At 45.1% G+C, this 24,718-nt stretch overlaps 1 protein-coding gene across 1 annotated transcript; it reads left to right on the top strand.

The window, feature by feature from the left end:
• The first annotated feature begins 10,623 nt into the window (after positions 1-10,623).
• Positions 10,624-21,111, top strand: LOC139372809 (tissue alpha-L-fucosidase-like). The gene is made up of 8 exons (XM_071112614.1): positions 10,624-11,232; positions 11,875-12,009; positions 14,214-14,351; positions 14,586-14,691; positions 16,362-16,562; positions 19,035-19,225; positions 19,861-19,960; positions 20,930-21,111. The coding sequence occupies exons 1-8, from the start codon at positions 10,871-10,873 to the stop codon at positions 21,059-21,061; spliced, it is 1,365 nt and encodes a 454-aa protein (XP_070968715.1). The 5' UTR covers positions 10,624-10,870; the 3' UTR covers positions 21,062-21,111.
• Positions 21,112-24,718: the final 3,607 nt, after the last annotated feature.

Below are 24,718 nucleotides of genomic sequence, written 5' to 3'. Positions count from 1 at the left end.
AGGAGAGAGAGAAAGAATGGAGGAGAGAGAGACTGAATGGAGGAGAGAGAGACTGAATGGAGGAGAGAGAGAAAGAATGGAGGAGAGAGAGACTGATTGGAGGAGAGAGAGAGAGAATGGAGGAGAGAGAGACTGAATGGAGGAGAGAGAGAGATAGGAGGGGAGAGAGACTGGATGGAGGAGAGAGAGACTGAATGGAGGAGAGAGAGACTGAATGGAGGAGAGAGAGACTGAATGGAGGAGAGAGAGACTGAATGGAGGAGAGAGAGACAGAATGGAGGAGAGAGAGACTGAATGGAGGAGAGAGAGACTGAATGGAGGATGGGAGACAAAGGAGGAGAGAGACAGAATGGAGGAGAGAGAGACTGAATGGAGGAGAGAGAGACTGAATTGAGGATGGGAGAGAGATAGGAGGAGAGAGAGACTGAACGGAGGAGAGAGAGACTGAATGGAGGAGAGAGAGACTGAATGGAGGAGAGAGAGACTGAATGGAGGAGAGAGAGACAGAATGGAGGAGAGAGAGACTGAATGGAGGAGAGAGAGACTGAATGGAGGATGGGAGACAAAGGAGGAGAGAGACAGAATGGAGGAGAGAGAGACTGAATGGAGGAGAGAGAGACTGAATTGAGGATGGGAGAGAGATAGGAGGAGAGAGAGACTGAACGGAGGAGAGAGAGACTGAATGGAGGAGAGAGAGACTGAATGGAGGAGAGAGAGACTGAATGGAGGAAAGAGATACAGAATGGAGGATAGAGAGACAGAATGGAGGATGGGAGAGACAGAATGGAGGAGAGAGAGACAGAATGGAGCAGAGAGAGACTGAATGGAGGATGGGGGGGAAAGGAGGAGAGAGAGAGAGAAAGGAGGAGAGAGAGAGAGAAAGGAGGAGAGATAAAGAAAGGAGGAGAGAGAGACTGAATGGAGGAGAGAGAGACAGAATGGAGGAGAGAGAGACTGAATGGGGGATGGGGGGGAAAGGAGGAGAGAGAGAGAAAGGAGGAGAGAGAGAGAGAGAAAGAAGGAGAGAGAGAGAAAGGAGGAGAGAGAGACAGAATGGAGGAGAGAGAGACTGAATGGAGGAGAGAGAGAGAAAGGAGGAGAGAGAGACTGAATGGAGGATGGGAGAGAGAAAGGAGGAGAGAGAGACAGAATGGAGGATGGGAGAGAGAAAGGAGGAGAGAGAGACAGAATGGAGGAGAGAGAGACTGAATGGAGGAGAGAGACTGAATGGAGGAGAGAGAGAGAGAAAGGAGGAGAGAGAGAGAGAAAGGAGGAGAGAGAGAGAGAAAGGAGGAGAGAGAGAGAAAGGAGGAGAGAGAGACAACCGAGAAAACAAAAGTGCTAGAGCTGCGTTTTGCTTGTGAAGTGTGTGGGAGTGTATGTGGGAGTGTTTGTGGGAGTGTTTGTGGGAGTGTTTGTGGGAGTGTTTGTGGGAGTGTTTGTGAAAGTGTGTGGAAGTGTTTGTGAAAGTGTGTGGGAGTGTATGTGGGACTGTGTGTGGGAATGTGTGAAAGTGTGTGTCACTGTGTGGAAGTGTGTGTGGGAGTGTTTGTGGGAGTGTTTGTGAAAGTGTGTGGAAGTGTTTGTGAAAGTGTGTGGGAGTGTGTGTGTACTTGTGAGTGTGTAAAGTTATGTGTGGGAGTGGGCAGGTGTATGTGGGAGTGTGTGGACGTGTTTGTGAAAGTGTGTGTGTGAGTGTGTGGGAGTGTGAATGTGTGTGGGAGTGTTTGTGAAAGTGTGTGTGGGAGTGTTTGTGAAAGTGTGTGTGGGAGTGTGTGTGGAAGTGTGTGTGGGAGTGTGTAAAAGTGTGTGGGACTGTATGTGTGTGGGAATGTGTGTGTGGGATTGTGTGTGGGAGTGTGTGAAAGTGTTTGGGAGTGTGTGAGAGTGTGTGTGAGAGTGTGTGAAAGTGTGTGGGACTGTATGTGTGTGGGAATGTGTTTGTGGGAGTGTGTGAAAGTGTTTGGGAGTGTGTGAAAATGTGAGGGAGTGTTTGTTAAAGTGTGTGGGATTGTGTGTGGGAGTGGGCAGGAGTGTGTGTGAAAGTTTGTGAGTGTGTCTGGAATTGTGTGGGAGTGTGTGGGAATGAAAGTGTTGTAGTGTTTGTGAAAGTATGGGAGTGTTTGTGAAAGTGTGGGGCAGTGTGTGGGAGTGTGTGAAAATGTGTGTGGGAGTGTGTGGGAGTGTGTGAAAATGTGTGTGGGAGTGTGTGGGAGTGTGTGAAAATGTGTGTGGGAGTGTGTGGGAGTGTGTAAAAGTGTATGTATGGGAGTGTGTGTGTGAGTGTGTGTGTGAACGTGTGGGAGTGTTGGGGAGTGTGTGTGGGAGTGTTTGTGAAAGTGTGTGGGAGTGTGTGGGAATGTGTGTGGGAGTGTGTGTGAAAGTGATTGAAAATGTGTGGGAGTGTGTGTGTGTGTGAGTGTGTGTGAAAGTATGTAAGAGGGAGGGAGAGCGTGTGTGGGAGTGTGTGGGAGTGTGTGTGGGAGTGTTTGTGATAGTTTGTGGGAGTGTGTGAAAATGTGTGGAAGTTTATGTAGGAGTGTGTCTGGGAGTGAAACTGTGTGAGAGTATGGATGTCAATCTTGTTCTGTATGTGTGTGTGCACGCTCATGAGTGTATCATTGTGTGTGTGTGTGTCTGTCTGTGTGTGTCTGTCTGTCTGTCTGTCTGTCTGTCTGTCTGTCTGTCTGTCTGTATGTGTGTGTGTGTGTGTGTGTGTGTGTGTGTGTGTGTGTGTGTGTGTGTGTGTGTGTGTGTGTGTGTGTGTGTGTGTGTGTGTGTCTATGTTGTGTCTATGTTGGGACTCCCAGCAGTCTGTCTGTGGTGTGTGTGTCCGTGTGATAGTACTGTATCTGAAGCCTGGCGAGGCCACCAGTCATCTCTATGTCGGAGCTCAATTACAGCCAGTCTGTCATTACACTGGGACAAAGCTAGGGCTGGGCTGGAGGTAGCTAACAGGCTCACACACACACTGATGTTTATAAATGCACCATACCCTTACTGACTTCAACGTGCGCACACACACACACACACACACACACACACTGTTACTTTCCCCCCTCTCTGTTCACCGTACCGGAACAGGAAGCCTGTGGTCTGGACAACCACGCTAACTACTGTCCTCTACTGTCTAAATATAGGATCATAAAATGGCTGGAAGATGTATTGCTGGCAGAGAAAAACAGATGTCTCCTAATGGCCAGAGAGAAAGACACACACACACACACACACACACACACACCATACAAAATAAATACACACACACACACCATACAAAATAAACACACACACACACACACACACCATACAAAATAAATACACACACACACACCATACAAAATAAACACACACACACACACACACACACACACACACACACACACACCATACAAAATAAATACACACACACACACACACACCATACAAAAAAAATACACACACACAGACACACACACACTAGTGTACACACATACACACACACACTCAGTTAATTCTGTTTCTCTCTCTCAAACATAGACAATAACATTACTCTGTCTCTTAGACACACTTAACCACCCATACACACACACACACACACAAACTTCTAACCCCTCCCGACCGCCCCAACAAACACACACACACACACGCCACCACGCCATACACACATGCCACCACGCCATACACACACACACGCCACCACGCCATACACACATGCCACCACGTCATACACACACACACGCCACCACGCCATACACACATGCCACCACGCCATGCACACACACACACACACACACACACACACACACACACACACACACACGCACACACACCACTGCCTTCTCAGTCTTCTTTGATCACTGATCCAGAGTCGTCTCTCTGGAGCCCCAGTCTGAATTCCTTCCTATCATTCTGGGATAATTCAAACGTTTCCCGGTACATATGAGACAGCGAATGCCACCACGGTCCCTGGCCTCCCTTTCTCCTCCTCCTCCTCCTCCCCTCTCCTCTTCATCTCCCTCCATTGTCCCAATGGTCTTTAATCAGGGCCTCTCTGTGGCTGAGCCTGCCACCGTGGTACGTTGTCTCGGCCTGGGAAAATGCCTCAGCCCTGGCCCTAAGTGTCTGTTAGGAGCGAACCAGAGACCACAGGGACTGTGAGGGATACTGTGTGTGTGTGTGTGTGTGAGAGAGAGAGAGAGAGAGAGAGAGAGAGACAGAGAGAGAGAGAGAGAGAGAGAGACTGTTAATTTTTTATTGTTTTTCACTTTATATATTCACTTTATATATTATCTACCTCACTTGCTTTGGCAATGTTAACACATGTTTCCCATGCCACTAAAGCCCCTTGAATTGAATTGAATTGAATTGAGAGAGAGAGAGAGAGAGAGAGAGAGAGGGCGAGCGAGAGAGAGAGAGAGAGAGAGAGAGAGAGAGAGAGAGAGAGACTGTTAATTTATATTGTTTATTTCACTTTATATATTCACTTTATATATTATCTACCTCACTTGCTTTGGCAATGTTAACACATGTTTCCCATGCCAATAAAGCCCTTGAATTGAATTGAATTGAGAGAGAGAGAGAGAGAGAGAGGGCGAGCGAGAGAGAGAGAGAGAGAGAGAGAGAGAGAGAGAGAGAGAGAGAGAGAGAGAGAGAGAGAGAGAGACTGGGAGTCCCTGTTGCCAGTGTACTGTATAACAGCCCTCAAGGTGACAAGGGTGACTATACTATCTGGTCTTGGACAAGAAGGACAGAGGTACAGGTGCCTTCTGGTCACAGCTTTTAAGCCTCATGGTGACTTGAGACGCAACGGTAGGGTTCAGAACCTGGGGGCCCTGATCATTGTTAAGTCTGTTCACGACATGCTACAATCAATCAATCAATTCATCTGTATTGTCCTTTTTACAAACACATATATTGCAAAGTACTAATCAGCAACGTAACAGATTGTCTTATTGATGATCAAACACTTAAACTGGGGAGTACAGAAGACGTACACAATGCTAGTCTGGAACAAAGACCAGTCAGTCTACTCACTACAGAACTGACATAAGATGGAAAAAGACTGACATTATGCAAACAGCTAATCATTTAAAAAATAAATAGCTCATTACGAAGAGAAAACAGGGTCAAAGAACCAAAGTTCCCTCCTTGAGGTCATCTCAGCTGTGTTGGGACAGCGTGTAGTTTTGGGGAGTATGTTGGGTCGGCTGGCTATGGGCTCTGGAGTTTTTCCTGACTGTCTGAACTGGCCAGGAATAACTCTGTGTCCAACAGGTTATAACTAGGATACAGAGTTATTCCTTTGTCCAGTAAGATCATGTTGTCAGGAAAGACTCAGGTCTCCTAGCTCTCTAGGGTTGGAGAATTCTCCACCATACCGGATTTTATTTTACCTTTATTTAACCTGGCAAGTCAGTTAAGAACAAATTCTTATTTTTAATGACGGCCTAGGAACAGTGGGTTAACTGACTGTTCAGGGGCAGAACAACAGATTTGTACCTTGTCAGCTCAGGGGTTTGAACTTGAAACCTTCCGGTTACTAGTCTAACGCTCTAACCACTAGGTTACCCTGCCGCCCCGGATGGGGACACACCGTACATAGTGCCTCCAGACCTCCCTCCACCTCTCTCTCCGTCCCTCCATCTCTCCATCAGGTCAAGTTTCCAAGGAGTTTGGGCACACACCAGAGTGGTGGTTTACACTGGGTTATATTTAGGGTTATAAACTTGAATGGCATTGTTATGTGGCTCCATAAATTTCATTTTCAAAAGGGGGCATGGAGGCCTGATCTACGCCTATTCAGTGGTTTCCTCAGGCCCAACACCCAAGCCTGTGTGTGTGTGTGTGTGTGTGTGTGTGTGTGCGTGCGTGCGTGCGTGCGCGCGCGTGTGTGTGTGTGTGTGTGTGTGTGTGTGTGTGTGCGTGCGTGCGTGCGTGTGCCCAGTTTACCACAGGAAAATCTTTACAACAAATAAGAAGTCCCCCGCCCGTCAGGACTCGGACCCCTCGGTGTGAAACTCCAGAGGGTTTTCAGTGGATTAGGCTGAAAGGGTCGGTGCAGAAACTATTTGTTTACTTTCGCTCTGTCCGAAAAAAGAAAGGGGAACTAGTTTTACTCCGGAACAAATAAACATTCCTCAGAGGACAATGTGTGCAGGCGCATAGGAGGGTGCATAGGGAGGGAGGGTGCATAGGGAGGGTGCATAGGGAGGGTGCATAGGAGGGTGCATAGGAGGGAGCATAGGAGGGCGCATAGGAGGGCGCATAGGAGGGTGCATAGGAGGGTGCAAGGGAGGGTGCAAGAGAGGGTGCAAGGGAGGGCGCATAGGAGGGTGCATAGGGAGGGTGCATAGGGAGGGTGCAAGGGAGGGCGCAAGGGAGGGTGCAAGGGAGGGCGCATAGGAGGGTGCAAGGGAGGGTGCAAGGGAGGTTGCAAGGGAGGGTGCAAGGGAGGGCGCATAGGAGGGTGCAAGGGAGGGTGCAAGGGAGGGTGCATAGGAGGGTGCATAGGAGGGTGCATAGGAGGGTGCATAGGGAGGGTGCATAGGAGGGCGCATAGGAGGGTGCATAGGAGGGTGCATATCAATAAAAGGGTTGAATTTGGCTAGGAAGAAATGGAATGGTTAATTTCTACGTGTGTTTTTTTTGTTGTTGTTGAATGAATAGGAGTTTCGTGATGATTAGGTTGTTGTCAATGTGCTGATTGATATAAGTAGGACACGTGGCATCCGGCAACTGTGCGAAAACACACTGGTCATCACTAGTTACCATAGCCACAAAGGCATAAACCCGGCCTATTTCGAAAATGTATTTTCTTAAAATGTGATTTTAATCATAACCCTAACCTAATCATAACCCCACTCTAATCTTATGCCCGAACCCTATCCTAAAATGAAAACCCCAACCCACATTTTTTGTTTTCAGTATGTTTTTAAATGACAGCCAATTTAAAACTTTGTGGATGTGGTAACTAGTGGAAACCGTTGTGCCTGTTGTTCACACGCGTATCTGCCCTCTCATTGGATATAATGCTCCCACGTGATCTTGCTTCCTCCCGACTGCCTTCCATTTTTTGAATACATTTATTTTCATTGTTAGAGGGGCCACTGCAGTATCTGGTCAATTTAATGGATCATCTCTGGTGTAGGCTAGGTGTACTCGGCTAACTCAGTGATGCCCTCTAGTGATGACAAAGAAATCTACAGGATAGAGACAGATTTACAAAGACCCACAAATAATTCCAAAACAAACCCAATTTGTATAAACTCCCATATCTACTGGGTGAAATACCACAGTGTGACATCAAAGCAGCAAGATGTGTGGCCTGTTGCCACAAGAAAAGGGCAACCAGCGAAGAACAAACACCATTGTAAATACAACCTATATTTATGTTTATTTATTTTCCCTTTTATACTTTAACTATTTGCACATCATTAGAACACTGTATACAGACATAAACATCATTAGAACACTGTATACAGACATAAACATCATTAGAACACTGTATACAGACATAAACATCATTAGAACACTGTATACAGACATAAACATCATTAGAACACTGTATACAGACATAAACATCATTAGAACACTGTATACAGACATAAACATCACCAGAACACTGTATACAGACATAAACATCATTAGAACACTGTATACAGACATAAACATCACCAGAACACTGTATACAGACATAAACATCATTAGAACACTGTATACAGACATAAACATCATTAGAACACTGTATACAGACATAAACATCATTAGAACACTGTATACAGACATAAACATCATTAGAACACTGTATACAGACATAAACATCATTAGAACACTGTATACAGACATAAACATCATTAGAACACTGTATACAGACATAAACATCATTAGAACACTGTATACAGACATAAACATCATTAGAACACTGTATACAGACATAAACATCATTAGAACACTGTATACAGACATAAACATCATTAGAACACTGTATACAGACATAAACATCATTAGAACACTGTATACAGACATAAACATCATTAGAACACTGTATACAGACATAAACATCATTAGAACACTGTATACAGACATATTATGACATTTGACATGTCTTAATTATTTTGGAATTTAATTGTTTTGTGTGTATTGTTTTGTTTTGTTTTGTGTGTATTGTTTACTGTTTATTTTACTTTTCTTAAATACCTATTTCACTTGCTTTGGCAATGTTAACATACATGTGTCCCATGCCAATAAAGCCGCTTAAATGTAATATTCTTTTAAAGTTTTACATGATGTGATTGGCTCAGCGCCTCTTAGCCGCGCCCTAATATTTCTCTCGTCTCTCATTGGACGAATCTTGTGTCTGTCACACAGAATCTAGAAACGCGGAAATGGAGCGGTGGTAGTTGGGTTGTCACGAGTTACCACAGCCACAAAGTGTTACACTCTGCCTATTTCTACAATTATCTTATTAAAATTATGATTTTAAACACACTGCTAACCGTACGACAATCCACAAACATTGATTTAAGACCAAAATGCTCGGTTTTCTTTGTTTTTATGAATATTTCCCGTAGGCAATTTTGGCTTTGTTGCTATAGTAACTAGTGAAAAGCATGTTGTTGTGGTTAGCTAACTAGCTGCCGAGGCTACAACAACATATCAACCTAGCTATGTGTTTACCTACGACAGCTCTCAACCTTTAGTCAGGTAACGTGTTTTATACGAGTTTAAATGTGTGTCTTGTATGTTCACTTGTTTGGTAAATGTAATGCTAGCTAGCTATCAATACAGAGGTTTTGCTCTAGCTAACGTTAGCTACATCTGTGATTCTACCAAAAAAAGACTGGAGTGGAGAAAAACCTTTATCCTAGCTAGCTAGTGTTAGGGTTGCGTAAATTCAGATCTGGTATCAGGATAAATATAACAATGAGTCACCGATTGTATACTATGTATTTTTTATTAGCTAAGTAATAAATGGCAAATGCAACTTTCGTATATACGGGCTCACTGTAATACCACGCAGGGCAGTACAGAGAACTGACAGGATGTATGTAAACAGTTGTTCTTATACTGTGATAGACATAGTTCCAACCCGTCTGTTGGCCTATCACAGTAGAGACTGGGCGTGGTTTAAACTTGCCCAGCCTATCGCAGGCGCTCAGGCGGGTCCCCGCCTCTTGGCGCTTCTTGGAGTCCTCCCTCCGTCGATGTATAGATCCTTACTGTTCTGGTATCGCAGCCTAGTTAGAACAGTTGCTCAGTTCCTGCTATTGTGTTGTTCAGTATTTTTCCATCACAGTGAAACCTCGTGATGACCACCCCTCCCTATCACAACTTTGTAAGATACAGCAAGTCACACCATGTTCTCAATATTGTTACATACAAACACAAGGACAAAGCATCTGCTGGGCTGTTATCTACAGTTTTGCAACATGAAGGTCACACCATGTTACTCAGTTCTTGTCACACACACAAACAGGCAAGTAGCAAGCAGTTGTTTAATCTCATAATGATGCTCCAGTGCACAAATGCAGACACCTCACACAACCAACATCAGATAATATTTAATCATATATATGCTAATGGCTATAATGTAAAATACAGAATCCAACACTAGTTACTACTATATATATATATTTAGTTTAGAGCGTTCCCCCAGAGCCTTCCTATGATTATCAGTTGTGGATCTTCTCTTCAAGGCAGGGTGAAGGTAGGTGAGGGTAGGTGGTTGTAAACAGGGTCGCATGACTAACTGCGACTGGAGTTCAGACGACTGGGGTGGAAGGTTGTGGTCGGGGGAAAGGAGGGGAAAGGAGAGTGAACTGGCAGAGGGGTTTGTTTACTAGTACATAGAAAGCCCTATCCTTTCTACATATCTCTGCTCACCCTCTCTCTTTCTTATCTCACATTGCTCTCAAACCTTCAAATTATGTCCCTCACTCTCTCAATCACCCACTCACTCTCTCAATCACCCACTCACACTCTTGATCAGACTGAAAGTAAATAAAGTGTCTGAATGACAAGATTACTTAAATCTGCCCCTACACCCTAACCAACATTTATATATATATATTTATATATATATATATATATATATATATATAGATTCAAATGTACACTTTTCGGTTCACAATCTGTTTGACAAAATGATTTTCATAGTTACAAACTGCTAAAACATCCTGTAGGTCTGTCGGCTGCCTTTTCGTTGTCAGAGCCGAATTGTAAATCACCAAAACAAAGGGACTAATGCAAGTGTGCATAAATAAATCGACTTTAGTCCATGCTGTCAAAAGGCTTCATTCTGCAATAGACTCGTGGACGGGAAGTAACAGCAACCTCATTCCGTTGACAACATTTTAGATAAAAACCGTGCTGCTCTTTATAATGTTTTATAAACTCAGAGGAGCACGGTATCCCTCTCCATTCAACTCCACTATAATCCTGAGGGGAGGTTCTTTACAACATGCATCCAATCCCCTGGCTCCCTCACATAATCCGACCAATCACATGCGTCAATGTGCCGCGGTTCACAGCGCGGTGACAAGACAGGGAAATGATAGAGATGGTAAATCGCTTTTCTTAAAGCTCTACCCGGAACAGGTTTCAACACAAGTCATATGACCACAGTCATGTGATAGTTTACGGACCAGTGTGATCTACATTTACTGCACATAACGAAATGGTAGTTTCCTCATAATGTTTTACAGTAGATTATGCCTGTAAACCGATATAAAACGTTGCGGGTTAGTTTGATTATTGATATCACCGCTTGTAGACGCAGCAGAAAGACCGCGCCGTCCCGTTTCACCCGGAATAAACTCATAGAACAACTACTTACGTATTCTATTAACGTTGCAACCTTCACATTGATAAAGCCTCCGTTTTTTTAACAGTAATGTTTGCTCAGGCAAACTGGGTATGTCTCCTGCTCGCCGCGTTGCTGATAGCAATACCAGCAAGCGGGACGCGATACCAAGCGAACTGGGAGAGTTTGGACGCAAGACCGCTTCCTACATGGTACGATGAAGCCAAGTTCGGGATTTTCGTCCACTGGGGGGTGTTCTCAGTCCCCGGGTTCGAGAGCGAGTGGTTCTGGTGGCATTGGCAAGGCCAAAACCCACCCGATACGAAGTGTGTTAAGTACATGCTGGATAACTACCCGCCCGGGTTCAGCTATCCAGATTTCGCGCCCCAGTTCCATGCCCAGTTCTTTGACCCGGATGACTGGGCTGACATATTCGAGGCTTCCGGTGCAAAGTAAGTCTTATTCAGTTTGTATACCTATATATTTGTTTTATACCAATAGGCAACACAATCTGTAGTGATTTAAAAACGGAAGTAGGTATTGACCCAGCAACACTGCCAAGTTAAATAAAGGTTCAATATTTATATATATATATATATATATATATATATATATATATATATATATATATATATATATATATATATAATTAAAATGGGGAAAGTGCACTACCACAGTCTGACAGAGGCTGTAGTACAGTATTATGTAACGGATGTGAAACGGCCAGCTTAGTTAGCGGTGGTGCGCGCTAAATAGCGTTTCAATCGGTGACATCACTTGCTCTGAGACCTTGAAGTAGTGGTTACCCTTGCTCTGCAAAGGGCCGTGGCTTTTGTGGAGCGATGGGTAACGATGCTTCGAGGGTGACACTTGTTGTGTGCAGAGGGTCCCTGGTTTGCGCCCGGGTATGGGCGAGGGGACGGTCTAAAGTTATACTGTTACAATTACAGCCTTTAATTTAAAGGCTCCAGGTCTTTTCCCAGTCTTTGCCTGTCCCACGTATCTCCAGGTATGTGGTTCTGACAGTATTACATCCTATAATTTTAAAGGCTCCAGGTCTTTCCCCAGTCTTTACCTGTCCCACGTATCTCCAGGTATGTGGTTCTGACAGCGAAGCACCATGAAGGATTCACTACCTGGCCCTCTTCCTACTCGTGGAACTGGAACTCTGTGGACACTGGACCACACAGAGACCTGGTGGGAGACCTGGCAGAGGCCGTACGCAACAGGTAGGATTTTAACAAGGCACCCGATTGACAGACAGAGAAAGAGAGAAGGGTTGAAGTTATTAATAGATGCTGATCTGAGGACAGTTTTTTTTTTGTGTGTGTGCATGTTTTCACCTAATTTTAATTGGATAATGTTACTGGTGGTTGGGGGGTGTAACCCCTGCTCAGACTTTGCATGCATCAACCAATGGTTGCATGCCACGTCATCGACCGTGCCGTTGGGCACCAGATTGCTATAACAAAGTGATGTGCTTAGCTAATACGTAAAATACCTATCCAGGCGTTGAATGCTGTAGTCTTAGCTAAGGCACCTAGAGAAGGGTTGAAACTGTCTATAGACACCGGTCTGTGTTGGGTTTTACGTAGTACTGTCCTAGTTGTTGTATGGGGAGAGTCAGCTGTAATGTGCTGTGTTTATAATAAGCACAGGCTTGTAGCTGACAGCAGAGGTAGTTCTGTATTCAATCCAATGTATTTCATAAAGCCTTTTTCAGCTGTTGTCTCTTGACAGTTCCCTATATCTCCCAGTATCAGCTGCTGTCTCTTGACAGTTCCCTATATCTCCCAGTATCAGCTGTTGTCTCTTGACAGTTCCCTATATCTCCCAGTATCAGCTGTTGTCTCTTGACAGTTCCCTATATCTCCCAGTATCAGCTGTTGTCTCTTGACAGTTCCCTATATCTCCCAGTATCAGCTGTTGTCTCTTGACAGTTCCCTATATCTCCCAGTATCAGCTGTTGTCTCTTGACAGTTCCCTATATCTCCCAGTATCAGCTGTTGTCTCTTGACAGTTCCCTATATCTCCCAGTATCAGCTGTTGTCTCTTGACAGTTCCCTATATCTCCCAGTATCAGCTGTTGTCTCTTGACAGTTCCCTATATCTCCCAGTATCAGCTGTTGTCTCTTGACAGTTCCCTATATCTCCCAGTATCAGCTGTTGTCTCTTGACAGTTCCCTATATCTCCCAGTATCAGCTGTTGTCTCTTGACAGTTCCCTATATCTCCCAGTATCAGCTGTTGTCTCTTGACAGTTCCCTATATCTCCCAGTATCAGCTGTTGTCTCTTGACAGTTCCCTATATCTCCCAGTATCAGCTGTTGTCTCTTGACAGTTCCCTATATCTCCCAGTATCAGCTGTTGTCTCTTGACAGTTCCCTATATCTCCCAGTATCAGCTGTTGTCTCTTGACAGTTCCCTATATCTCCCAGTATCAGCTGCTGTCTCTTGACAGTTCCCTATATCTCCCAGTATCAGCTGCTGTCTCTTGACAGTTCCCTATATCTCCCAGTATCAGCTGCTGTCTCTTGACAGTTCCCTATCTCTCCCAGTATCAGCTGTTGTCTCTTGACAGTTCCCTATCCCTCCCAGTATCAGCTGTTGTCTCTTGACAGTTCCCTATATCTCCCAGTATCAGCTGTTGTCTCTTGACAGTTCCCTATATCTCCCAGTATCAGCTGTTGTCTCTTGACAGTTCCCTATATCTCCCAGTATCAGCTGTTGTCTCTTGACAGTTCCCTATATCTCCCAGTATCAGCTGTTGTCTCTTGACAGTTCCCTATATCTCCCAGTATCAGCTGTTGTCTCTTGACAGTTCCCTATATCTCCCAGTATCAGCTGTTGTCTCTTGACAGTTCCCTATATCTCCCAGTATCAGCTGCTGTCTCTTGACAGTTCCCTATATCTCCCAGTATCAGCTGCTGTCTCTTGACAGTTCCCTATATCTCCCAGTATCAGCTGTTGTCTCTTGACAGTTCCCTATCTCTCCCAGTATCAGCTGTTGTCTCTTGACAGTTCCCTATATCTCCCAGTATCAGCTGTTGTCTCTTGACAGTTCCCTATATCTCCCAGTATCAGCTGTTGTCTCTTGACAGTTCCCTATATCTCCCAGTATCAGCTGTTGTCTCTTGACAGTTCCCTATATCTCCCAGTATCAGCTGTTGTCTCTTGACAGTTCCCTATATCTCCCAGTATCAGCTGTTGTCTCTTGACAGTTCCCTATATCTCCCAGTATCAGCTGTTGTCTCTTGACAGTTCCCTATATCTCCCAGTATCAGCTGTTGTCTCTTGACAGTTCCCTATCTCTCCCAGTATCAGCTGTTGTCTCTTGACAGTTCCCTATCTCTCCCAGTATCAGCTGCTGTCTCTCGACAGTTCCCTATCCGTCCCAGTATCAGCTGTTGGTTTTTGTGCTCGTCTGTTCACAGGTCGCTGCACTATGGACTCTATAACTCCCTGTATGAATGGTTCAACCCCCTCTACCTGGCAGACAAGAAACACAACTTCACGACACAGGACTTTGTCTTGAAAAAACTTCTGCCTGAGCTTTATGACATGGTCCTAAGGTAATTTAGGCCAGAATAGGTCTACTGTGGATACTAAAACAATTTTTTTATATTATTATGGCTGAGATGGAGGGCACAGTAGACTTACAACATAGTATATCTCCGTCATATATATGTAAAACAGGGCTAAAGGTCTTATAGCTGGGCTTAGATGACCATATATGACACAAACATAGCTTTTGTTCAGATACCCCTTCACTCATTTTCCCCTCACCGGTCTCTCCTGTGGTCCAGCTACAAGCCAGAGTTGATCTGGTCCGATGGGGACTGGGAAGCTCCTGACACCTACTGGAACTCAACAGAATTCCTGGCCTGGCTCTACAACGACAGTCCCGTTAAAGTGAGGACTTCCTACCCATCGTCACCTAGGTCGTTCGCGTCCCATATGAAACCCTATTCTCCTACATAGTGCACTATTATAGGGCTCTGGTCTAAAGTAGTGCACTATATATAGGGAACAGGGTTCCATAGGTCTCTGGTCTAAAGTAGTGCACTATATAGGGAATAGGGTTCTGGTCTAAAGTAGTGCACTATATAGGGAATAGGGTTCTGGTCTAAAGTAGTGCACTATATAGGGAATAGGGTTCTGGTCTAAAGTAGTGCACTATATATAGGGAATAGGGTTCTGGTCTAAAGTAGTGCACTATATAGGGAATAGGGTTCTGGTCTAAAGTAGTGCACTATATAGGGAATAGGGTTCTGGTCTAAAGTAGTGCACTATATATAGGGAATAGGGTTCCGTAGGGCTCTGGTCTAAAGTAGTGCACTATATAGGGAATAGGGTTCTGGTCTAAAGTAGTGCACTATATATAGGGAATAGGGTTCTGGTCTAAAGTAGTGCACTATATATAGGGAATAGGGTTCCATAGGGCTCTGGTCTAAAGTAGTGCACTATATAGGTTTCCATAGGGCTCTGGTCTAAAGTAGTGCACTATTTATAGGGTTCTGGTCTAAAGTAGTGCACTATATATAGGGAACAGGGTTCCATAGGTCTCTGGTCTAAAGTAGTGCACTATATAGGGAATAGGGTTCTGGTCTAAAGTAGTGCACTATATAGGGAATAGGGTTCTGGTCTAAAGTAGTGCACTATATAGGGAATAGGGTTCTGGTCTAAAGTAGTGCACTATATATAGGGAATAGGGTTCTGGTCTAAAGTAGTGCACTATATATAGGGAACAGGGTTCCATAGGGCTCTGGTCTAAAGTAGTGCACTATACATAGGGTTCTGGTCTAAAGTAGTGCACTATATATAGGGAACAGGGTTCCATAGGGCTCTGGTCTAAAGTAGTGCACTATATAGGGTTCCATAGGGCTCTGGTCTAAAGTAGATCACTATATAGGGAATAGGGTTCCATAGGGCTCTGGTCTAAAGTAGTGCACTATATAGGGAATAGGGTTCCATAGGGCTCTGGTTTAAAGTAGTGCACTATATAGGGAATAGGGTTCCATAGGACTCTGGTCTAAAGTAGTGCACTATATAGGGAATAGGGTTCCATAGGACTCTGGTCTAAAGTAGTGCACTATGTAGGGAATAGGATTCCATAGGGCTCTGGTCTAAAGTAGTGCACTATATAGGGTTCTGTTTGGAACGTTAAAGACCTATTAACTTCTAGGGCAGTGTTTTACCAAGTCTGGTCCTGGAGACCTACGGTAGTGGTGGCAGGTTTTCATTCCAACCCAGCACATACTTCATTCAGCTAATCAAGGCCTTGATGATTAGTTGAATCAGGTATTTTAGCGCTAGACTGTAAAACAAAGTAATGTACACCCTGTAATTTGCAGAGGTTACTGATATCCTGGACAAGGGTTTGGGGACTGGGGAACAACAGATATATTTTCAGTGTACAGTCCAGTTTATGGATGAATTTAAATTAATAACCACCTTGAAATATGTGTGTTATAGTGACCGAATCTGCCTCCTCTGATAAATATACCGGTAAACTTGCATTTCTGTCTGTTCACTCGTTTGTCTCTGATTGGCTGTCATTTGTATCACCCCTCCCCCTCCAGGATGTGATCGTGACCAATGACAGGTGGGGGGCGGGGTGTTACTGTAAACACGGTGGCTACTATAACTGTGCAGACAAATACACCCCTGGGGAGCTGCCCAAACACAAGTGGGAGAAGTGTCAGTCTGTAGACACACAGTCCTGGGGTTACCGCAGGACCATGAGGCTCTCTGAACTGATGGATCTGCCCAGTATCGTACAGGTGAGAGAGAACCCACGTACTGCACTGATTCACCCCTGTACACTAGTCAGGTAACCAAAGGTGTCATCTGAGGTGTCATCTGAGGTGTCATCTGAGGTGTCATCTGAGTGAGTTTCAGAGAATATGAACGTCATCTGTTACTAGTAAATTATTGATTTCATGAACCTTGTTTCTAAAGCTACATAAGTTCACGTGGGCTATTTTTAGCACCTTATTTTTTTTAGGGAGACATAAATTAGGTGCCTTACATTGTGTCTACCATCGCCCCTGGTGTAATGTACATTTGCTTAAGCATTATGACAACTCTGGTTCACAATGGTAGGGATTAACTGAGCTGGGTTTGGGTCATTGTCTCAACACAGCCTTATAATGCTGTGAGAGGATCCAGGAACCTGCGTTACAATGGTAGGGATTAGCCGAGCTGGGCTCAGGTCATTGATAAGTCCTTGTCTCAACACAGCCTTATAATGCTGTGAATGTAATGCAGGTTCCTGGATCCTATGGTAGGGATTAACTGAGCTGGGTTTGGGTCATTGTCTCAACGCAGCCTTATAATGCTGTGAGAGGATCCAGGAACCTGCGTTACAATGGTAGGGATTAACCGAGCTGGGTTTGGGTCATTGTCTCAACGCAGCCTTATAATGCTGTGAGAGGATCCAGGAACCTGCGTTACAATGGTAGGGATTAGCCGAGCTGGGCTCGGGTCATTGATAAGTCCCTATAATGCTGTGAAAGGATCCAGGAACACAAATGATTTGGGTGGATCCTCCTTATAAAACAAGCTTTGTTTTCCAGAAGGTGTCAACATTGTCAGTACATGTTTACACCCACAGAGCTGTAAAAGTCTGTTATGGAGGGATAACAGTCTGCTGAACCGTTCAATGCCACCATTTAGGGAGGGCACAGGGACAGATATTATGGGGTGTTTGGTATCAAGCAGAGACCCAATCAGTTCTTTAATTCCCATCTTCAGTACACGTGTTAGTAACTAGTATAGACAGTACACCCGGTGGTAACTAGTATAGACGGTACACCCGGTGGTAACTAGTATAGGCGGTACACCCGGTGGTAACTAGTATAGACGGTACACCTGGTGGTAACTAGTATAGACAGTACACCCGGTGGTAACTAGTATAGGCGGTACACCCGGTGGTAACTAGTATAGGCGGTACACCCGGTGGTAACTAGTATAGACGGGACACCCGGTAGTAACTAGTATAGACGGGACACCCGGTGGTAACTAGTATAGGCGGGACACCCGGTGGTAACTAGTATAGGCGGGACACCCGGTGGTAACTAGTATAGGCGGGACACCCGGTGGTAACTAGTATAGACGGTACACCCGGTGGTAACTAGTATAGGCGGTACACCCGGTGGTAACTAGTATAGGCGGGACACCCGGTGGTAACTAGTATAGACGGTACACCCGGTGGTAACTAGTATAGGCGGGACACCCGGTGGTAACTAGTATAGGCGGGACACCCGGTGGTAACTAGTATAGGCGGGACACCCGGTGGTAACTAGTATAGGCGGTACACCCGGTGGTAACTAGTATAGGCGGTACACCCGGTGGTAACTAGTATAGGCGGTACACCCGGTGGTAACTAGTATAGGCGGTACACCCGGTGGTAACTAGTATAGGCGGTACACCCGGTGGTAACTAGTATAGGCGGTACACCCGGTGGTAACTAGTATAGGCGGTACACCCGGTGGTAACTAGTATAGGCGGTACACCCGGTGGTAACTAGGATAGGCGGTACACCAGGTGGTAACTAGTATAGGCGGTACACCTGGTGGTAACTAGTATAGGCGGGACACCTGGTGGTAACTAGGATAGGCGGGACACCTGGTGGTAATTCGTCGGGTCATGGACTCCACAATGTGTCAAAACCGTTCCCGTGTTGACTCCAAAATTTCCCACAGTTGTCTTAAGTTGTCCTTTGGTTGGTGGACCATTCTTGATACCCACAGAAAACTGTGGAGTGTGAAAAACCCAGCAGCGTTGCAGTTCTTGACACAAACGGGTGCGCCTGGTCACTACTACCACACCCTGTTCAAAAGGCACTTTAATATTTAGTCTTGCCCATTCACCTTCTGAATGGCACACAGACACATTCATGCCTCAACTGTCTCAAGGCTTAAAAATCCTTCCTTAACCCGACTCCTCCCCTTCATCTTCATCTACATGTCTCCTCCCCTTCATCTACATGTCTCCTCCCCTTCATCTACACGTCTCCTCCCCTTCATCTACACGTCTCCTCCCCTTCATCTACACGTCTCCTCCCCTTCAACTACACGTCTCCTCCCCGTCATCTACATGTCTCCTCTTGTTTTGTCCGTTCTGTATGGTTGCAGTGATTTAGATTAGAAATGAGACGCCTAATGTCAGTGGAACGTACATCTTCATACATATGCCTTGCAGTCTGTCTGGGCCGACTGCATGTTCTGACCCTCCTTTGTTCTCCTCTCCAGGACCTTGTCCAAACAGTGGCCATGGGGGGTAACTATCTGCTGAATGTGGGTCCTACCCCCGACGGCATGATCCCCCCAGTGTTTGAGGAGAGGCTGAGGGGCATCGGGGCCTGGCTGGAGGTCAACGGAGAGGCCATCTACTCCTCCAAACCCTGGAGGCTCCAGACTGAGAATGCCACCGTACCTGTCTGGTAGGAGAGAGCGAAGGAGAGCGGGAGGGAGGTGATGGGGGTTCTAGTGGTGTTTGTTAAGGAATGGAGTGGATACAAGTGGATGCAGGGTTTTGTTTCAGCCTGGTATTAACACATCTGATTCACTGACTCCTAAGGTATCTCCTAAGGAGGGATTTAAAAGTAATGTGTTGCATATCTCTCTCTCTCTCTCTCTCGCTCCCTTCATTCTCTCTCTCTCTCTCTCTCTCTCTCTCTCTCTCTCTCTCTCTCTCTCTCTCCCTTCATTCTCTCTCTCTCTCTCTCTCTCTCTCGCTCCCTTCATTCTAATCTCTCTCTCTCTCTCTCGCTCCCTTCATCCTCATCTCTCTCTCTCTCTCTCTCTCTCTCGCTCCCTTCATTCTCTCTCTCTCTCGCTCCCTTCATTCTCTCTCTCTCTCTCCCCCCTCTCTCTCTATCTCTCGCTCTCTCGCTCCCTTTATCCTCATCTCTCTCCCCCGCTCCCTTTATCCTCATCTCTCTCCCCCGCTCCCTTTATCCTCATCTCTCTCCCCCGCTCCCTTCATCCTCATCTCTCTCCCCTCTCTCGCTCCCTTCATTCTCATCTCTCTCTCTCTCTCTCTCTCTCTCGTTCCCCCCTTTCTCTCTTGTTGTAGGTACACCTCCAAATACTCCAGTGTGTTTGCTGTCTTCATGACGAAACCCACTGTGTACACATTCCACCTGTCTGAACCTATCGCAGCAGAGGGCACCATGGTGAGTGGAGGTGAACCTATTGCAGCAGAGAGCACCACGGTGAGTGGAGTTGAACCTATTGCAGCAGAGGGCACCACGGTGAGTGGAGTTGAACCTATCGCAGTAGAGAGCACCACGGTGAGTGGAGTTGAACCTATTACAGCAGAGAGCACCACGGTGAGTGGAGTTGAATCTATTACAGCAGAGAGCACCACGGTGAGTGGAGTTGAACCTATCACAGCAGAGAGCACCACGGTGAGTGGAGTTGAACCTATTACAGCAGAGCACCACGGTGAGTGGAGTTGAACCTATCGCAGCAGAGAGCACCACGGTGTGAATGTTATGTCAGCTGCTATAATTCCAGTAATGTATGGAGTCCATACATCCACAAAGCGTTTGAGTAGGAGTGTTGATCTAGGATCTGTCCATATAATCTGATACGTTATGATGTAAAAGGCTACACTGTTCCTAGATCAGCGCTCCCACTGAGATCTTTCAGACATATGGCCACAGACCTTATGAAGAATAATTTCAAGTGAAGTCTTCGCCTAGCCACTGACTTTCTCTGCTCTCTTCTCTCCCCTGCTCTCCTTCTCTCCCCTGCTCTCCTTCTCTCCCCTGCTCTCCTTCTCTTCTCTCCCCTGCTCTCCTTCTCTTCTCTCCCCTGCTCTCCTTCTCTTATCTCCCCTGCTCTCCTTCTCTTCTCTCCCCTGCTCTCCTTCTCTTCTCTCCCCTGCTCTCCTTCTCTTCTCTCCCCTGCTCTCCTTCTCTTCTCTCCCCTGCTCTCCCTCTCTTCTCTCCCCTGCTCTCCCTCTCTTCTCTCCCCTGCTCTCCCTCTCTTCTCTCACCTGCTCTCCCTCGCTTCTCTTCTCTCACCTGCTCTCCTTCTCTCACCTGCTCTCCTTCTCTCACCTGCTCTCCTTCTCTCACCTGCTCTCCCCTGCTCTCCTTCTCTCCCCTGCTCTCCCTCTCTGTTCTCCCCTCTCCCAGGTGACATTATTGGGGAACCTAGAGCCTCTGAGATGGGCTCCTCTCCATCCCCGGGGTCTGATCATCCTCCTTCCTGAGTTACCCCCAACCCCGGCCCAGGCCTGGATCCTCAAACTGGATGGGGTCAAGTGATCTGGGGTGATAACCAGCCTCCTGAATAGGCCTTTAGCTACTGGTGAGCAGTGAAGGTACTAGTTGGACTAGTTGGAATGAAATTAAAACATTTGTATTTTAAAATGTTGGAAGATTTTTTAGAATGACCCGGAATGAGTGTGATGTGATATTAGTTGGGCTAACTTTGTGTAATTGGCGCCATGTTGACACCAGATTTTTAATGATCGAATATAATTCAATGATGCATTTGGGGCGGCAGGGTAGCCTAGTGGTTAGAGCGTTGACACATTTAATCAAAAGAGACTTGCAGAACAGACCATGTATGATGAACATACTGGTCTCAGTCATTGTCAACGTTGACAGTTCTGCAAGTCTCTTTTTGATTTAAATGTGTTTGATAAATGACTGTACTATTATTCATGTCAGACCCAGACCAGACCTATCCGCGGTAACAGAAGGATGAGGCCTGCTGTTTACTTCCTGTTTGTGCATTGAGAGTTCAAGTTGAAGGATGAATCTGTACTCTGTGTAAAAAAAACATGACCTTTATATTCAGACAGAAACAGTCAATGACTAAACTCTCCTCAAAGATATAAATATTCCCTGTTGATTACATGTTTTTTACATTACGTTCTGTAACACTAGAGACTGGGGGGAGGGGTGACGTTGACAATGACTGAGACCAGTATGTTCATCATACATGGTCTGTGTAGTGTTCTGTATTGGATTGAAAACCACTGTCCTGTTGTCAGCACATGTCTCTACTACACTGTCCTGTTGTCATGAAATGGAAAACAGAAATACCTTATAATTATTCAGACCCTTTGTTATGAGATTTGAAATTGAGCTCAGGTGCATCCTGTTTCCATTGATCATCCTTGAGATGTTTCTACAACTTGATTGGAGTCCACATGTGGTAAATTCAATTGATTGGGCATGATTTGGAAAGGCACACACCTGTCTACATAAGGTCCCACAGTTGACAGAGCAAAAACCAAGACATGAGGTTGAAGGAATTGTCCGTAGAGCTCCAAGACAGGATTGTGTCGAGGCACAGATCTGGGGAATGGCTCCAAAACATTCTGCAGCATTGAAGGTCCCCAAGAACGCAGTGGCCTCCATCATTCTTAAATGGAAGAAGTTTGGAACTACCAAGACTCTTCCTAGAGCTGGCTGCCCGGCGAAACTGACCACACGGAGGAGAAGGGGCTTGGTCAGGGAGGTGACCAACAACCTGATGGTCACTCTGAAAGTGGTCTAGAGTTCCTCTGTGGAGATGCTTGTCCTTCTGGAAGGTTCTCCCATCTCTGCAACACTCCACCAATCAGGCCTTTATGGTAGAGTGGCCAGACGGAAGCAAGTCCTCAGTAAAAGAAACATCACAGCCCACTTTGCCAAAAGAAAGAAAAGACTCTCAGAATCAATTCTCTGGTATGATGACACCAAGATTGAACTCTTTGGCCTGAATGCCAAGGGACATGTCTGGAGGAACCCTGGCACATTTCCAAGGTGAAGCATGGTGGTGGCAGCATCATGCTGTGGGGAGGTTTTTCAGCAGCAGGGACTGGGAGACTAGTCGGGATTGAGGCAAAGATGAACGGCGCAAAATACAGGGATCCTTGATGAAAACCTGCTCCAGAGCACTCAGGACCTCAGACTGGGGCGAAGCTTCACCTTCCAAAAGGACAACGACCCTAAGCACACAGCCAAGACAACACAGGAGTGGCTTCGGGATAAGTCTCAATGTCCTTGAGTAGCCCAGCCAGAGCCCGGACTTGAACCCGATCGAAAATCTCTGGAGAGACCCTGAAAATAGCTGTGCAGCGACGCTCCCCATTCAACCCGACAGGGCTTGAGAAGATCTGCAGAGAAGAATGGGAGTAACTCCCCAAATATAGATGTTCCAAGCTTGTAGCGTCATACTGCACCAGTGGTTAGAGCCTGTAAGTTAGCATTTAACATTCTACTACACCTGTTGTATTCAGCACAGTACTAAGTAAAGGGTCTGAATACGTGTGTGTATGTGTATGTGTGTATGTATATATATATATATATATATATATATATATGTGTGTGTACGTACGTGTAAATGTGATATCAGTTTGAAACATTTTATGCATTTGTAAAAATGTCTAAAACCTGTTTTTTGCTTTGTCATTATTGGTTGTGTGTAGATTGAGGGGGGGGGGGGGGAGAACAATAATCGTTTTTAGAATAAGGGGAAACCAATTTAATCATTTTTAGAATAAGGCTGTAACGTAACAAAATGTACTTTCCGAAAGCACTCTATGTTCCTCTCCTGTGAAGATTTATGTGTGTCTGTCGAGCTTCTGTTTAAAGATGTCATGATGATGGAGGAAATTAATGATGAAATGAACAAAAGCCACTTTTTGTATTTTTATTTTTTATGACTGAATAAAGAAATATTTGATTAACTGAAGTGCTTTCTTAACAGGAGACAAAAAGGAATACACGTGCTTCTACACCTGCATTGCTTGCTGTTTGGGGTTTTAGGCTGGGTTTCTGTACAGCACTTTGAGATATCAGCTGATGTACGAAGGGCTATATAAATACATTTGATTTGAAAAAAGGAATGTTTATAATTTTAAACAATCAAAACACACAAGATAACTTTTTTATTTTATTTTTACAATTGAACAAACATGTTTAGTCTGAGGAGTCAGCATCATTTGTCGTGAACCCAACAGAGCGATTAGTAAACTCCCCAGGGGATAGTTTGTTCTGATGGGGGACACCTGCTGGTGGATGTGTTTACAGTGCCTTGAAAAAGTATTCATCCCCCTCGGCATTTTTCCTATTTTGTTGCATCACAACCTGTAATTTAAATGGATTTTTATTTGGATTTCATGTAATGGACAAACACAAAATAGTCCAAATTGGTGATGTGAAATGAAAAAAAAATACTTTATATTAACTTTTATATTAAATAAAACGGAAAGTGGTGCGTGCATTCACCCCCTTTGCTATCAAATCAAAGTGTATTTGTCATGTGCTCCGAATACAACAGGTGTAGTAGACCTTACAGTGAAATGATGAATACAACAGGTGTAGTAGACCCCACAGTGAAATGCTGAATACAACAGGTGTAGTAGACCTCACAGTGAAATGCTGAATACAACAGGTGTAGTAGACCTCACAGTGAAATGCTGAATACAACAGGTGTAGTAGACCTCACAGTGAAATGCTGAATACAACAGGTGTAGTAGACCTCACGGTGAAATGCTGAATACAACAGGTGTAGTAGACCTTACAGTGAAATGCTGAATACAACAGGTGTAGTAGACCTCACAGTGAAATGCTGAATACAACAGGTGTAGTAGACCTTACAGTGAAATGCTGAATACAACAGGTGTAGTAGACCTTACAGTGAAATGCTGAATACAACAGGTGTAGTAGACCTTACAGTGAAATGCTGAATACAACAGGTGTAGTAGACCTCACAGTGAAATGCTGAATACAACAGGTGTAGTAGACCTCACAGTGAAATGCTGAATACAACAGGTGTAGTAGACCTCACAGTGAAATGCTGAATACAACAGGTGTAGTAGACCTTACAGTGAAATGCTGAATACAACAGGTGTAGTAGAATGTTAAATGCTAACTTACAGGCTCTAACCACTGGTGCAGGAAAAAAGGTGTGTGTGTCTGGTCCGA

This window comes from Oncorhynchus clarkii, chromosome 18 (assembly GCF_045791955.1).
Source record: "Oncorhynchus clarkii lewisi isolate Uvic-CL-2024 chromosome 18, UVic_Ocla_1.0, whole genome shotgun sequence".
Lineage (NCBI taxonomy): Eukaryota > Metazoa > Chordata > Actinopteri > Salmoniformes > Salmonidae > Oncorhynchus > Oncorhynchus clarkii.
Note: the sequence above shows the minus strand (reverse complement) of the source record. Positions and strands in the feature narration are given on the sequence as shown.

What these genes read in the sequence shown, in the direction of transcription:
- LOC139372809 (XM_071112614.1), top strand. Translation starts at nt 10,871, where the DNA reads ATGTTTGCTCAGGCAAACTGGGTATGTCTCCTGCTCGCCGCGTTGCTG. An exon ending in GCAGAGGCCGTACGCAACAG is followed by an intron (nt 12,010 to 14,213) that starts GTAGGATTTTAA and finishes GTCTGTTCACAG; the next exon opens with GTCGCTGCACTATGGACTCT. An exon ending in AATGCCACCGTACCTGTCTG is followed by an intron (nt 19,226 to 19,860) that starts GTAGGAGAGAGC and finishes CTCTTGTTGTAG; the next exon opens with GTACACCTCCAAATACTCCA.